The sequence below is a fragment of the Pteropus alecto genome, unplaced genomic scaffold (assembly GCF_000325575.1).
Source record: "Pteropus alecto unplaced genomic scaffold, ASM32557v1 scaffold12, whole genome shotgun sequence".
NCBI classification, from domain to species: Eukaryota; Metazoa; Chordata; class Mammalia; order Chiroptera; family Pteropodidae; genus Pteropus; species Pteropus alecto.
Window position 1 is genome coordinate 9,419,069 of NW_006432669.1, and position 13,636 is coordinate 9,432,704.

Genomic DNA, 13,636 nt, shown 5'->3' on the forward strand with positions numbered 1-13,636 from the left:
TTCCCCGATTCATTCACTGCTTCAGTTCTCCTAACTTTTGATATTAGCTTGGGTATCTCTTTTGTTGCGAAGCCTTTCTTGAACCACCCTCCTGTGTCTCTCCCCCAATAGACACAGTAGATAAATTCTCTTATAAAGTCTCTCAGAGAACTATGTTTCTTTTCTTTATCACAGTTGTAATTTGTACTTATTTGATTAATATCTGTCTCTCTAGCTGGAATGTGAGCTCCAAGAAAATAATGAGGTTTTGCTCTTCACTGTATCCCCAGTATCTACTTAAGTTCCTGACACAGGATAGGTTTTCAATTAATATTTATTAGATAAATGGATGGAAGGATGGATGATGGATGCACTGTGCTCTACTCCCATAGAAAACCTTAGAAATCAGAATTCTAACTAAATTGTTAAAAAAGATGAAAAGTGCATGGATTGATTTTGGCGGGGTGCATGAGGAGAAAGAAATCAACAGTCCTCTGCACCCATGGCAAGTCCTCATTCCTCCCTTGAAAAAGCATTTAATTTGCTGATTTTTACTTGCTTTGTCTCTACAGTGGAATATAAGCTCTTCAGGGGTAGAGATCAAGTTTTTCTGGTTCATCTCAACATCTTAGATGTCCACATCTAACAGACACTTATTAAACATTTGAGGATGGGTAGTGCCTAGGAAAACAGAGGGGATCTAGTATCTAAAGCTCAGTGGACCTGATGTTCTTAGATAGATAATGTTAGCCTTCCTCATTAGAGTTCCCTGCCTCCCCATATTTCCCCAACCTCACCAAAGCTGCTAACCCTCTTATTTTAAACATTAAGAAGGTAAAAAGGTTAAAGAAATTAAATGACCTGCCCCAAGTCACAGGCAAAGTGCATGGCAGAGTAAGCATTAAAACTCAATCTTCCTAACTCCAGGTCTATTGTTCTTTCTACTTCATTACTCAATAATGCTCTCAGTAGGGAAGATTCTGAGGAACCCATGGTCTAGTTCTAGGGAAGCCAGCCGAGAAAGAAGGGGTGTCTAAGCACTAGGCTGACCAAACTCTATCAAAATTTTAGCTAACACAGCCTGCTATAACCAATTCTAAATTGAGATTAGTTTTCATACCAAAAAACAAACGAAACAAAACAAAACTGAAATATTTAGTGAACTACATTCACCAAGAAACATTGGCAAGAAAAAGGAATAATTTAAATAGACTCTTTGTTTAAGGAAGCTTAAAATACATTAAAAGACAAAACATACCATATAACACTGTCTGTTGAAAATATCTTTTTTATTATAAACAATATAAACACACTTCCTAATACATTATGCAAATATAACACACTTTCTTTTCTTTGCCTGTTTTTATAAACAAGATTCTCAGCACAATGGTTTTTCCCTCGATGGTCATTCACATATTCAAAAGTGCCAAGTGCCAGGCACTGTAAAAAGTACTAAGAGATTTTGAAAAAGAATGAGAAAGAAAAAGACACTGTTCCATGCTCTCAAGAGGACCACAATCTATTTATACTGTTTTCTTTATTTTAGATGTCTCTGTTTTCACATAGACCCTTCCAATTTATAAGATATATTTTAGTCTATGTCAGTAAAAAATAGACTATATATCCAAGGTAAACTGGATAATTAAAACAATTATCTTGATAAAATAGGATAAAAACACTACTTTGAGTCTTAATCAGATAATTGATGAAAACTTTATGCTGTGGTCTTGGATCATTTTGAAAATAATTTTAATATTTTACTTTGATATTTTTGAAAGACTTGAAATATTTGAATACAGAGATTGTCTCTATCTTTTATAAATATGCAAAGAAATATTTGTGTTCTTTAAGAGTATAGCCCTTGAGACATTGTCAAAATGAAAATTAAATAGAATCCAAAGGCCATGTCTAACATCTTCACCATTAGTCTCTGTTTCCTATCTTTAATGACATCGATATGTCCCTTAGTGTCTATATGAAAAGGTACATGTACATGCAAATATTTTCAGTGCAAAACCCAAATTATTTTTTTGTGAAGTTGTTTGCAATATAGTTATTATAGACATTTCCTTTTGGTTTACCTTCATTCATCTATGGTTACCATATGCTCCCCCAAAATTCCATTTTTATGCTATTTTGAAATTTCTGACCAAGATAACTTATTAATTATATAAATGCAATTTATTTTTATGCCTTTACAAAATTTTCTTATAAATATATTAGAAATTATGCTAATTCTCTTTGACAGACTATATATTTCATTTTTGATGTGGGAAATATTGCCAATTATTGCTTCTGTATAGCATACAAGAATTAGGTGATCCTTAGAGATACTGAGTTTCATTACTTTAAAATTCAATGTGGTTCCAGCCACGCATAGTTATATAGATATTACATATTCAAAGATAACTTACTGAAGCTTGTTCACAGAACTAAGCTTTCCCCTGATACCTCTCCCTCTCCCATACCCTAAGAGGTATTATCCCAAATGTCCTCCAAGACTTAAATAACAATATTTAAAAGACACTTAGCACCACAAAAGGGAATTTGCTGGCATGACACGAACAATACGGTTACTCCAGATGCTGTATTCAAACTGTATGGGCCCATTGAAAAAATAGATATAACCTGCAAGAAAAAGATCAAAAAAGAAAAATTTGAGTTTCAAACAATAAGAGTTTCTCCAGCTAACAGTATAAATCTATTCTGCTAGATCCCACACTTTTTTTTTAACATGTCAACATTTATCTTACTTATCTTTATAAACCCTACTAATGTTTTAATATATTGCTTGTAGCTTAAGGAGGGAAAAAAGGTCTAAAGTTTCCCAGTTTTCCTAAATTATCACCTCAAATTAGTTGTCTTTGTCAGGAGTTCCTGTTTTGCTACTTGAAGTATTGATATTCATTATTATAAGTTAGGGATAATATCTCTTCATAATTAAAGTAAAAATCATTATATAGTTATGATGGCCATTGTCTTCATATATAAACTACTCCCCATTCTATCTCTGACTTGAATTGTGGCAATACTCTTTGCATCCTGGTATCTTTAAGCATAATTTAAGATAGTGTTTAAGGTTTGCATCTTTTATTTGAAGAATTAGTAATCATTAAGTAAAATTCTCATTTATTCTAAGCATATTGTTTTTTGTTTGCCATCCATGCAAGTAGTCACACAGGAATGACTTAACTGCCATGCATTTATTAGCACATCGAAGTCCTGTACGAAAGTCTTTTATAAGGGAGATGATTTTGAGGGGCTACAGAAGCCCTCCATTAAGTGCAATGAAACTAGTTACCATTTTTCTCGTAGACGGCATCTACATTATCACCAACACCTGGAAAGTCCTCTTCTATTAGTCTGGGGTAGTCTTTATCCATCATATGGTTAGTATCATCATAGCTGTTTAATAAGAAAAATCTCTTAAGTTTTTTAGAGATTACCTTAGACATGATACGATAAATATAATGGCATGTTTCAAAATTGATGTTTTAAAATTTTAAGTCCATTTAAAACATCTGGTAACTTTTTAAAATAAGGAATTATGATACTGAGTGTATAGTGGATGCTTGGTATTTTTTGACTTGCCTAAAGGCCATATTTGCAAAGACAGTTACAAGCTCATTTTCATTTCACAAAATGCATATTTATTATAAAAGTATGTTATTAGGAGAGTGTTCTTAGAGTAAAATAAATATATGTTTATGTATTGAATAATTCTCTACTGATCTCCCACTCCATGTAGAAGAAATAGTTTTAGCATAGTTGGGATACAACGAATGACTAAGAAAAAACAGTGTCTCAGAAGAGGTGAGAATTATATGTATGTATGTATGTGTATTTTTAAGAAGATTTGAGAATTAAATCTCTGTCTGAGGGAGCTGCCTGCAGGAACTGATACAGAACAGAAATTAATATGCTGCATGTTAATAGTGCATGAGATAATAATTTAAAATAGCAATAAGAGCCATTTGAGACTCACTTTGCCTGTATGACACAAGGTGATGGCTCAGTAAATATGGCTGCCATACCTCCAGACCTGGTTTCCCGAGAAGAAGAGAGTCTTCCTTGTATCCTCAAAGTGAACAGCCGCACTTATCTTTTTCACCTCTTTTGGAAAGCCTAGTTCAGATATTTTTTTGGGATAACCTTCCAGAATATCATAGCCATTAAGAGCCCAAAATTTTCTGCCTAGAATAAGTGAAAGAATGGTTTTATTATTTAAGGAAATCTATTAGGACTCACATATGTAGACATTTACTTTAACAAAGAAAGACATACATTTAGAAATAAATGTTTATGAAACATAGAAATACGAGAATTTTTCAAGCAAAAATAGAATTTAAGATCCTAATTTCCTAGTTAAGAGTATAGCCAATCAAATGTAATAATTAATTTGGCAATTTATTACCTCTGAATATTAAGTATGGAGCTGAGTGAAAAATACATTAAGATTTCTATATGGATAAACAGCACCATAGAAATAGCAAATTAGTCCGAAAACTAAAATTTTATATGCCATCAAAAGTTATTTCTGTCTCTAAAAATAACTTTCATATAGCATTAATTATAATAATCAAACAATAGAAACAATGTCAGTAGAATGCTATGTAACCATTATAAATTATGATCATGAAGATGGAGTGACAATTTGGAAAACTTTTCATAATTTTATGCCAAGGGAACAAGTAGAATATTAAAATGTATATACACTATGAATATAAATATTTAAAAATACATATTACATATTGTGAAGGACTAAAAAAAGAAAGTGAGAAAATGAAATATAGTAAATTAAATTTTCAGATAGAGGAATTATGAATAATGTTTTTTAATTTTTCAAAATGTACATTGTTATAATGTTTGCTTGGCAAATAATTTTTAAGAGGAAATAAGAGAAAAAAGTGATTGCTATGAAACAAAAAGTGGGTATTTATCATGTATATTTATCATATACATGATATATTTATCATATACATGATAAATACCCACTTTTTGTTTCTATACCCTTATATATTTATCTTAATAATGTAGACTTTCTACTTGTCAAATCTGGGGATACTTGGTAGACAGTTTCAGGTGCTTTCTGTTTTCCATTTTGTTATACTTAGTTCTTATGTACATTTTCAGGAGTGATTATTTTACCAAGTCTCTGGTAGCATCAAGTTCATGTTCATCATTGCCTTCCCTGGACTTATGGGAGGTCTTACCAGTGGAAGGCTTACCTCTAAAGATGAAGATAAGGTCATGGGAAGGATGCTCATATGCAGCATCAATGCGGTTGGGAATTTCTGGCCAAAACGATTTTGTTAAAAAGAGCTCCACATCAACCTGCTGAGGATGCAGACGCCAGAAGAATCTAACACAAAAATAAAAATATAGTTTTCTGTCATTTTTGTAAGTGCAATATTTCTATCCTGCTAGCCACCTCTCTACATCAATGCAGGTAAGTTAGATAAAACCATTCTCTGTCACCTGTGAGGGGGAAAATATTTCCATTTCCCTTTAAATGCCAGTTAACCAAGTATTACTATCCTAACCTCCGCTTAAAGCATTAAATTTTAAAGTCTCAGAGCCTTTGTGGAGGCTCTAAGTCTTTTGTGGATTGAGACCATGTCTTGCTCAACTTTGCCTATCTTACAAGTGGCAAGCAAATGTGCCAGGCCACTATGTAGAGCTCTGGAAAGAAAACATGAGTTACATAAACTATGTCATCCAGGATCTCATGGCCTGGGGAAAGTGAATGAGAATATACCTGGAATACAATGTAATAGAGGAGATGGGAATGGTAATGGATCACAGATGAGGAAACAATTAATTGATGAATCAATAAATCAGCAAATATAAGCATATTGAAATAAAAAATTAATATTTCATTTCTTGTTACCTACAGGTTTAGTTTGTAAAACCCTCCTTCTCTCATATTCCAACATATGTACCTAGTGCAAAATCTTTCACACCAAAAGGAATTCATGTGGACATTGAGAGTTATATGGTAATTGATTTTAATACTTATGTGTTTGTTAAGGAAATAAATTAGATTTACATATTTATTTGGTTATCTTAATAAAAACAGACTATAACCAAAGATGTTAAAAAGCTGCACACTGACAAAATTATTCATTGAAAAGTAAAATGTTTATCCATCAGTCATTTATTTCATCTGAAATATGTAAACAAACTGCCCCAATTCTATTATTTTCACTATTAACTTCACCTTTCTAAGTTTGACTGGATGGTTTGGCAATTTGTAGACACAGCCTCACAAATATTTGTTACAAGCAGATTTTATAAAATAATATCAAGAGTACCTGTCTTTAAAGATTATTGTTTCTCCTCGGAGACTGGTAATGGCATCAAGGGATAAGGAGGGGTCACATTTGTCTGGAGTTTTGGGATGTTTAGGGTTGGGATCTTCATCTCCTGGACCTGTAGGCATTAAATGAATGAAAGAAGTTACTGAGCATGTGATGACTTGATCCTGCTAATGGAGAGTAGGAGAGGGTTTCTTCCAAGGAGGGCAGTAAGTCCTATTGCTCCTACATAATGATCCAAATACGTGTAATCCTGCTTCCTTGCTCCAGTGTTATCAAGGTCTTGCAGGTGGCACTGCCCCTTCTGCTTTCATCCCTCAAGATCTCTTGATATTCATCTCAAGTACAAATTAGGTTTCTTTAGGATGATGATAGAGATGGAGTGGAGACTTTGAGGAAACTTTTCCCATGTTTTGTGCAACCTCGACAGTAGGCTCTTGAGAAACACATTCCTCTTAAAGCCATTTCTGGTGGCACATCATCCCTATGGGAGGTCTCATCTTGGCTCTTTCTCTTACCTATCTTACCAGCCATCAACGTCAGCTAATGTTGCTTCACCACTTTATCAGTGCAGCTGTATCTGATAAACTGTGACTTGCCGCTTGCTTATAACTTTTCTACCAGAGCACACGAGTGCAAAAGGGGTGCAGAGCAGAATAACAATTCTGAACTGCTTTCTCTACTGAGTTCATATCAGTTCTATCATCAAGTCTCTGTCACAATATTGTAGAAATCATAAAAATTGCAAAATATTTGTTCACACCCACACTAGTTGCAGATTTTATAAAATAATATCAAGAGTGGATTTAAATCCAGAGGGAAAATAATGATCTGGGTGACATGAGCAAGTTTCCTTAGCCAGGTGTTCTTGAAGTGTTTACATTGATGACTGTGCACTGTGGCTTTAACTCTATTTATGGCAGATAAATTTGCTTGCTTGGGTTTAAGTTTAATTACTGTGTAAATATTATTGAAAATTTGGAAGGAAAAAAAGGAAAAGATTCTTACAATGGTCACTGCAAATGTTGATTAAAAACTACTGCAGGCCACTCGAATGGTTTCCACTCTGGCAAACTAGAGTGCATGAAAGAATAACCAGAATTTATAAAAGCTACTTAAGGTCCCACTTTTACCTTCAGCTGTAGATACACTATTTAAACTCTACAGAGCTTGGCTTCTTCACTGGTTAAATGGAAATTAAAGAATTTTCCTTTCTTATGTCAGGGGTGTTTTGAGGGTATTGAATATACCTTGCCGTGTATAAAGTACAAATATGAGGACTTATATTCTGCAAAAATATTGAAGAACAGAACATTTCTATTACAGCAGGTAGTTTGATTTGGAAAGAAAAAAATGAGCATGTATTCCCAGGTTTTAATTACAAAACCAGGAGAGCAATATTGATCATGGCAAATTCAGTGATAATTTAGAAAATAAATGTATAAATCTATTCTGCTTTTAAACTGACAGATTAAGAGTTACCATAGAGAGACTGGATCCCTTGTACATCGTCATCAGGAAGCATAAAGTGGCTTTTGCCAGTGTAGGTGTAGACGGGAAACATGAGCGCTCCTGGGTCCTTGGAGTGGTCGAGACCTAAGGAGTGGCCAAACTCATGGGCAGCAACAAGAAACAAGTTGTAGCCTATAAGAAAATAAAGAAACAATGAGAAAACAAGATTCTCCAATGACTAATTAATGGAAGGGATGTTATTTTCCTCATCTATTCTTTGTCATCATTTCTCTTTCTTTGCTATTTTACTCATTTTTTAAAATTAATATTCAGTGGCTTGAAGGAAGATTCAAAAGTTGATTTAATCTTTATAAATAATTTAGTGCTCTCTTTGATTATAGCTGCCTACACAATTAGAATATCAACAGAATGCTCTCAAATAATTAGCAACCAATAAGAAGTTGCGGAGAAGACACTAGTAATCCTGACTTGTTCTTTATTTTCCCAGATCAGGTGGGGGAAAGCGAACAGTAATGATCTTAAAGGAAAAGTCATGGAAAATCAAGTAAGGGTTCATATATAGGATGCTGCATAGAACATCATCTAAACAGGAGGCAACATCCAAAGAGATGATAACCAAGTGTGGAGGATAACCTGGTAGATTCCCAGAGTCCTTAACTAAATAAGGTCTCTGGGAATCTACTTGGGAACAAATTCTAACCAAATGATTCTTTTCAGAAAATTCGTAGACACTAGAGTTCAAAGAAACAGAAATTCTAATTGGTCATCTTTCCTCTACTTTAAAAGACTACTGTGATTCGTATGTACATTATTTCCTGCAGTGATTCTTTTTACCGATTTCTGAGCTTCCTAATACTAGTATTTTAATTGGAAAAAGATAAAAGGGAAAAGAAAAAGAACACATCATGAAAGCTGGAGTCAGTGGTTTCAATTTGACTTTAAATATCCTTTGCTAACTAACATAGCGTACGCATGAAGAAAATGTATAATTAAGTTAGTATATTACGCAGACCATAAGAGCAATCAAAGTTCACATAATCTGAGCAACAAGTAATCCATCATTGAAATGACTAGTAATGGATACCATTTTGGGGCCTTCAGCTGAAAAATTAATTCTGATTTGTTTGTGGATATTTTCATTCATTTCAATGAAATATTTTGAATCCAAAATTTATGCAGAAACTTAAAAGTCAGGTTTATTGTGACTCTACCTTAAAAATACTATATTTTATTCTTTATTCCTAAAACCATCTTTACATGTTAAATATGCAGAACATAAACAAATTGGAGGCCTTTCTTCCGAAAACAGATTGGAGGCATTGGAGTTGAGGTATTGATCATTCAAGGTCTAATTTTACTGTTCAGAAAAATAATCCTTTTAATTTAAATAAATAATAAAAATTCTCTATTTATGAAGACTACCCTTAGTTGTCACAACTAAGGGTCAATACAGCTCCAAAGTTAAGTTCTAGTTGGAACAGTCTGGTTTTTCTTCTGAAATTAACATTCCCAACTCTCTTGAGCCTTGAAAATTCAGCTGCTGACTGAATTCATTTAACATCTAGTTTCATTTTGCTCTTGTAAATACAAATTTCATATGGTCTATTTCATGCTGTTTGGAGCAGTAAGACATTATCTTGATTTGTTAGAGTGGTATTTATAAAATCCATGATATAGATAAGACTGAAACAGGTAATTCATATAACAGGGAAAAGAAATTTGACTGGACTTGTTCCATTAAGATTTCTGCTTGGGAAAAAAAAAAGAAAAAAAAAACTATCTCAATTCACATCCAACTCATCTATGACCTTCATATTCAGCCCTAATAAGTTTTAGATATATATTTTAATAAACTGTACTTCCTTAACAGGCCAAAAGGTATCCACAGTAACAACACCTTGGTTGACAGAAAGACAGTATCCCTCAAGTAACTAAACTAAGTAAATATTGCTCACTTTTAATGTTTCACATTGGTTTGTAGAAATGTCACTTGTAGAGACTAGTAAGATAAACTTTTACATTTTTTTGGTAAATATAACCAAATACCTAATATAATTCATAATATACTTCTTAACTTCTCATCAATGGGTTCACTATCTAATCTAATCTAGTAATCATCGATTATATCTTTATAAGAAATATTACCTTTGGAACTACTTGTCCAAGTTTCATCATCATCAAAATGGGCATCCCCTCCATAATTTGGCCCAGGAGGAAAAGCATGAGCCAGCAGACCAGATGGTCCATCAAATGGGTAGAAGTCTCCATGCTCTACACATAAAAGCAAGAGTTAAAAATATAATTATACTCAGTAGTGCCTAGCACAGGTGGTTGGTGAGTTTTTGTTGAATTCTGTAAAACACAGTGAATGACTTTAAAAAGGATTAAAGATGGAACTAATTAGGAACAGAATATAAAAATATTTCAAAAATGATTTCGCATCATTACCTTTAGTTCCAAAAGAGATCATGATATCAGCAGTGCCATTGTGAAGTCTGGTAAAATTCAGAGGTGTCACATCAGACCAAACTTTGAAGGCCTTTTTGAATGCCTTTTCAACTTCAGAATGAGTCAGATCAGGGGTATAATTTACAATTCTATTCAACAGAAAAAGGTTCAATTACATTTTTAGAAGGTGAAAGCTATTTTAGAATGTACTTTCTTGGACTACTGCTTTTCAACTCAAAATGCAATGGCTTCTCTGAAAGTTCCACTTGAGGTCCATTGTTTTAAAGATCTTATTGATTATTATGTCACACAAAGAAAAAAATGAAGAATTCAATCAGACATCTTAAGTATCTCCAAATATATGACCATTTGGCATTTTAAATTTAAAGTATCCAGATGTTTAAAAGAAACGTATAGTGCATGCTAAAAGTTTAGCGTTGCATTGCTATAGTCTAAATAAATGAAATAGTTCTGTAAAGTTCCTAGAGTGGAACTCTCCCTTTTTAGCATTATTATAACAAATATGTCTGACCTACTACATTTGCAAATTTTATTAAACCTACTTTTCTATTTTGAGTCATATCTAAAAGAAATAGTTTGACATTTCCAATGAAAAATAATGCTAAGTTAACATAATAATTGATGTTATAAGACATTTTCATCAATGGTCATAAAGTTATCCTGGACTTTCTTAATTTAATAGGCCTTAAATGTTTAAGGCCTTAAATGTTTAAGGCCTATTTTTTAAAATGAGATCATACATGTTCTGTCACTCGTAGCTCATGCTGAAAATTAGACATCTAATACTATGAAAAGACTAACAAATGTTAAAGAAAGATAGCCTATGATTTACCTGTAGGTTAAATTCATTTTGGACCATTTGAGAGTTCGAGGGAAAACATTGTATTCACCCACATCAGGAACACCACATCTTGGTTTTTTCATGATGTCTAAGGTGTTATCATCAAGTTTGCCAGTCACCTCTAAGCCAAAAAAAGACTGCATTTCTCGAAGCCTGTCAGCCATGGAGCTTGCTGCAGTCTTCTTCTGGATGCCAGCAGGATTCAGGGGATGGTAATATGATTTAAGGTAGTGCTAGAAAAAAGATCAAAATGACCTGCTTTTAGAAGAGAAGGGTATTTATAATGTATAGCACACCACTGAGATTGGCAAGATACTCTACCTCTGCAAACTGGAAATCTTCCTCGGACAAATCATCATCATCCTCATCATTGAGAAGGGGCAGGGACCAACAATGAGTCCAGCTCAAGAAGAGGAAGGCAGCCAGGACACCTGGGTTCATCTTGAATGGTTGTGCCTGGAGGCTGCTGCCTTTCCACAGAGGAGTACCTTTACTTTTATAGGCCTATGATGGTGAGTCATCATTTATGGACATGTTTCAACTTCCTAGTCAGTTAAAGGTAAACATGCTTACATGGCGACTTTTTTTTCCTCCCAAGAAGTGTGGTTTGTGGTAGAATTTGAGGGAAATACAAAATGAGGGCATCTCTCATTTCAGCAGGGTCTGAAAAACCATCTGGCAAAATAAATGGCCTCAGTATATTTATGGATACTGTGGGAAGAAACAGAGAGTAATAAACTTTTCACTTCATTTGGCAAAAATGTCTTTCTGGTGGAAATCAGCTACTTTTACTTTTTCAGATAAGAATATCAAGATAGTGCCCTTACTTCCATAAAAATAAAACTAGTCATACCTCCAGAATTTATGACCTGGTGAGTTCTCCATTTCACTTTCTCTAGAGTGACTATGGAAGGAAATATTATATCTACCTGAGGGTCATGTTATTGGACCAGGACCAAGCTCAGAGACTCAGCAGTATCATAGCACATCCACAGGACTGTATGATGTGGTTGAAATTTAAAAGCACTCACTGTGACCTCTCAACAAACATGGAATCTTGCATGAATTCCCCATAGGTGAAGGACACAGTAGAAGAATATATCGGAATAAAATATACTGAACTACAATACAGTGACTAACATATTAAGAAATTACTACATGCTAGGCTTAAAACATATCCTATTTAAGCCCTATGAAGTAGGTACTATTGGAAAGCTTGTTTTCACTTCACATATGAGTAATCTGAGACACAGAGAAGTCAAATACTTGTTTAAGGTCATATAGTTAATAAATGGCACTATCAGGATATGAATCCAGGCCAGTAAACTCAAAACTTCATGTTCTTAACCACCATCCAATATGACCTCTACCCCATCCATTCTCAGATATTTTCTTAAAAAGTGGGCTGCTTATTTCTTACACCTCTGGGAGTACCCAGGAAAACTAGGACTTTAGGTAAGCACATAGCCAATTTCAAGTTTCTCAATTTTTATTTTCAAGTTTTTTAGTAAAAAAAAAAAAACTTAGGAAAATAGTCCTCTTGGCACCTCTTGCCTATTATTCCTTTCAGAACTTCACACATTTCATATCATCAGATTAGAATGCTGTTTTGGTCCCTCACAGGTATAAATGAATAGAGCCTTGTGGGCCATCATTTTCAGATTTATTGAATAATTGAAATTGCAAGTTAATTTCAAGAGTCAGAGAGAAACTCGGGTCAGGAACATATTAAGACAAAGAAAAAGAGCATGAATGCAGATTAGGGAAGGTATATCCCAACATGTGGGTAAAATGCTATAATCTAGATTAGCCAGTACCTCAGAGAAAACCATAAAAGCCTATGAAATATAAGCAATCAGTTGAAGGAAACCTATTATGCTTTTATACAAAATAGAGCCAAATAGATCCTTACAATAGATTATTTCCAATGAGTTCAAGTTTAGATTTAGGCTCAATCAGCAATGTTGAACAATAATTTGTTTTAAGCCTCCTCTGTGTATAACATTTACTTTTGAGATTAAGTGAAAATTATCCAAAAGTTTGATTCATCTATTAAGCTTATAGGAAATTTGTTCATAAGAAAGTTTATAGAAAATTTGTTCTAAGAGAGCATTTTGTTTTACCAATAAATTTTCATAACCTTTTAAAGTCTCCTTGGATTAAAAAAGAAAGTGCTTGAAGAAGTTTAAAAACAAATGACATTTTGTTTCATGTTTGAAAATGGGAGAAAGGAATCAAATAAGATAAGCTAACTGTATTTATAGACCTTCATATATTTATAGAAATGTTACTACTTTAAACTAGAATTTTTTAGAGCTCTTTATTAAATCAATGAATATTGATTGGGTATCAACTATGTTGGATACCATACTAGTCATCTATGAAGATGAAATGAAGAATAAAACGAGTACCTTTTTCTTAGGATGATTATAATATTGTCTCTCCAACAAAGAGATATTTTTAAGGAGAAACGAAAATAAATGTCACTCTTTTTCAACTTAAAAAAAAAATGCTTATTTTCAAACAGCTTTAGTATTTATTAGTTTCTCATTTTATT

General features: G+C 33.4%; 1 protein-coding gene across 1 annotated transcript; it reads right to left on the reverse strand.

Moving 5' to 3' along the window:
• Positions 1 to 1,947: 1,947 nt before the first annotated feature.
• On the reverse strand, positions 1,948 to 11,542 carry MMP13 (matrix metallopeptidase 13). The gene is made up of 10 exons (XM_006907518.2): positions 11,401 to 11,542; positions 11,071 to 11,312; positions 10,218 to 10,366; positions 9,915 to 10,040; positions 7,779 to 7,940; positions 6,294 to 6,411; positions 5,208 to 5,341; positions 4,014 to 4,173; positions 3,281 to 3,384; positions 1,948 to 2,607 (listed from the first exon to the last, which is right to left on the reverse strand). The coding sequence occupies exons 1-10, from the start codon at positions 11,518 to 11,520 to the stop codon at positions 2,507 to 2,509; spliced, it is 1,416 nt and encodes a 471-aa protein (XP_006907580.1). The 5' UTR covers positions 11,521 to 11,542; the 3' UTR covers positions 1,948 to 2,506.
• Positions 11,543 to 13,636: the final 2,094 nt, after the last annotated feature.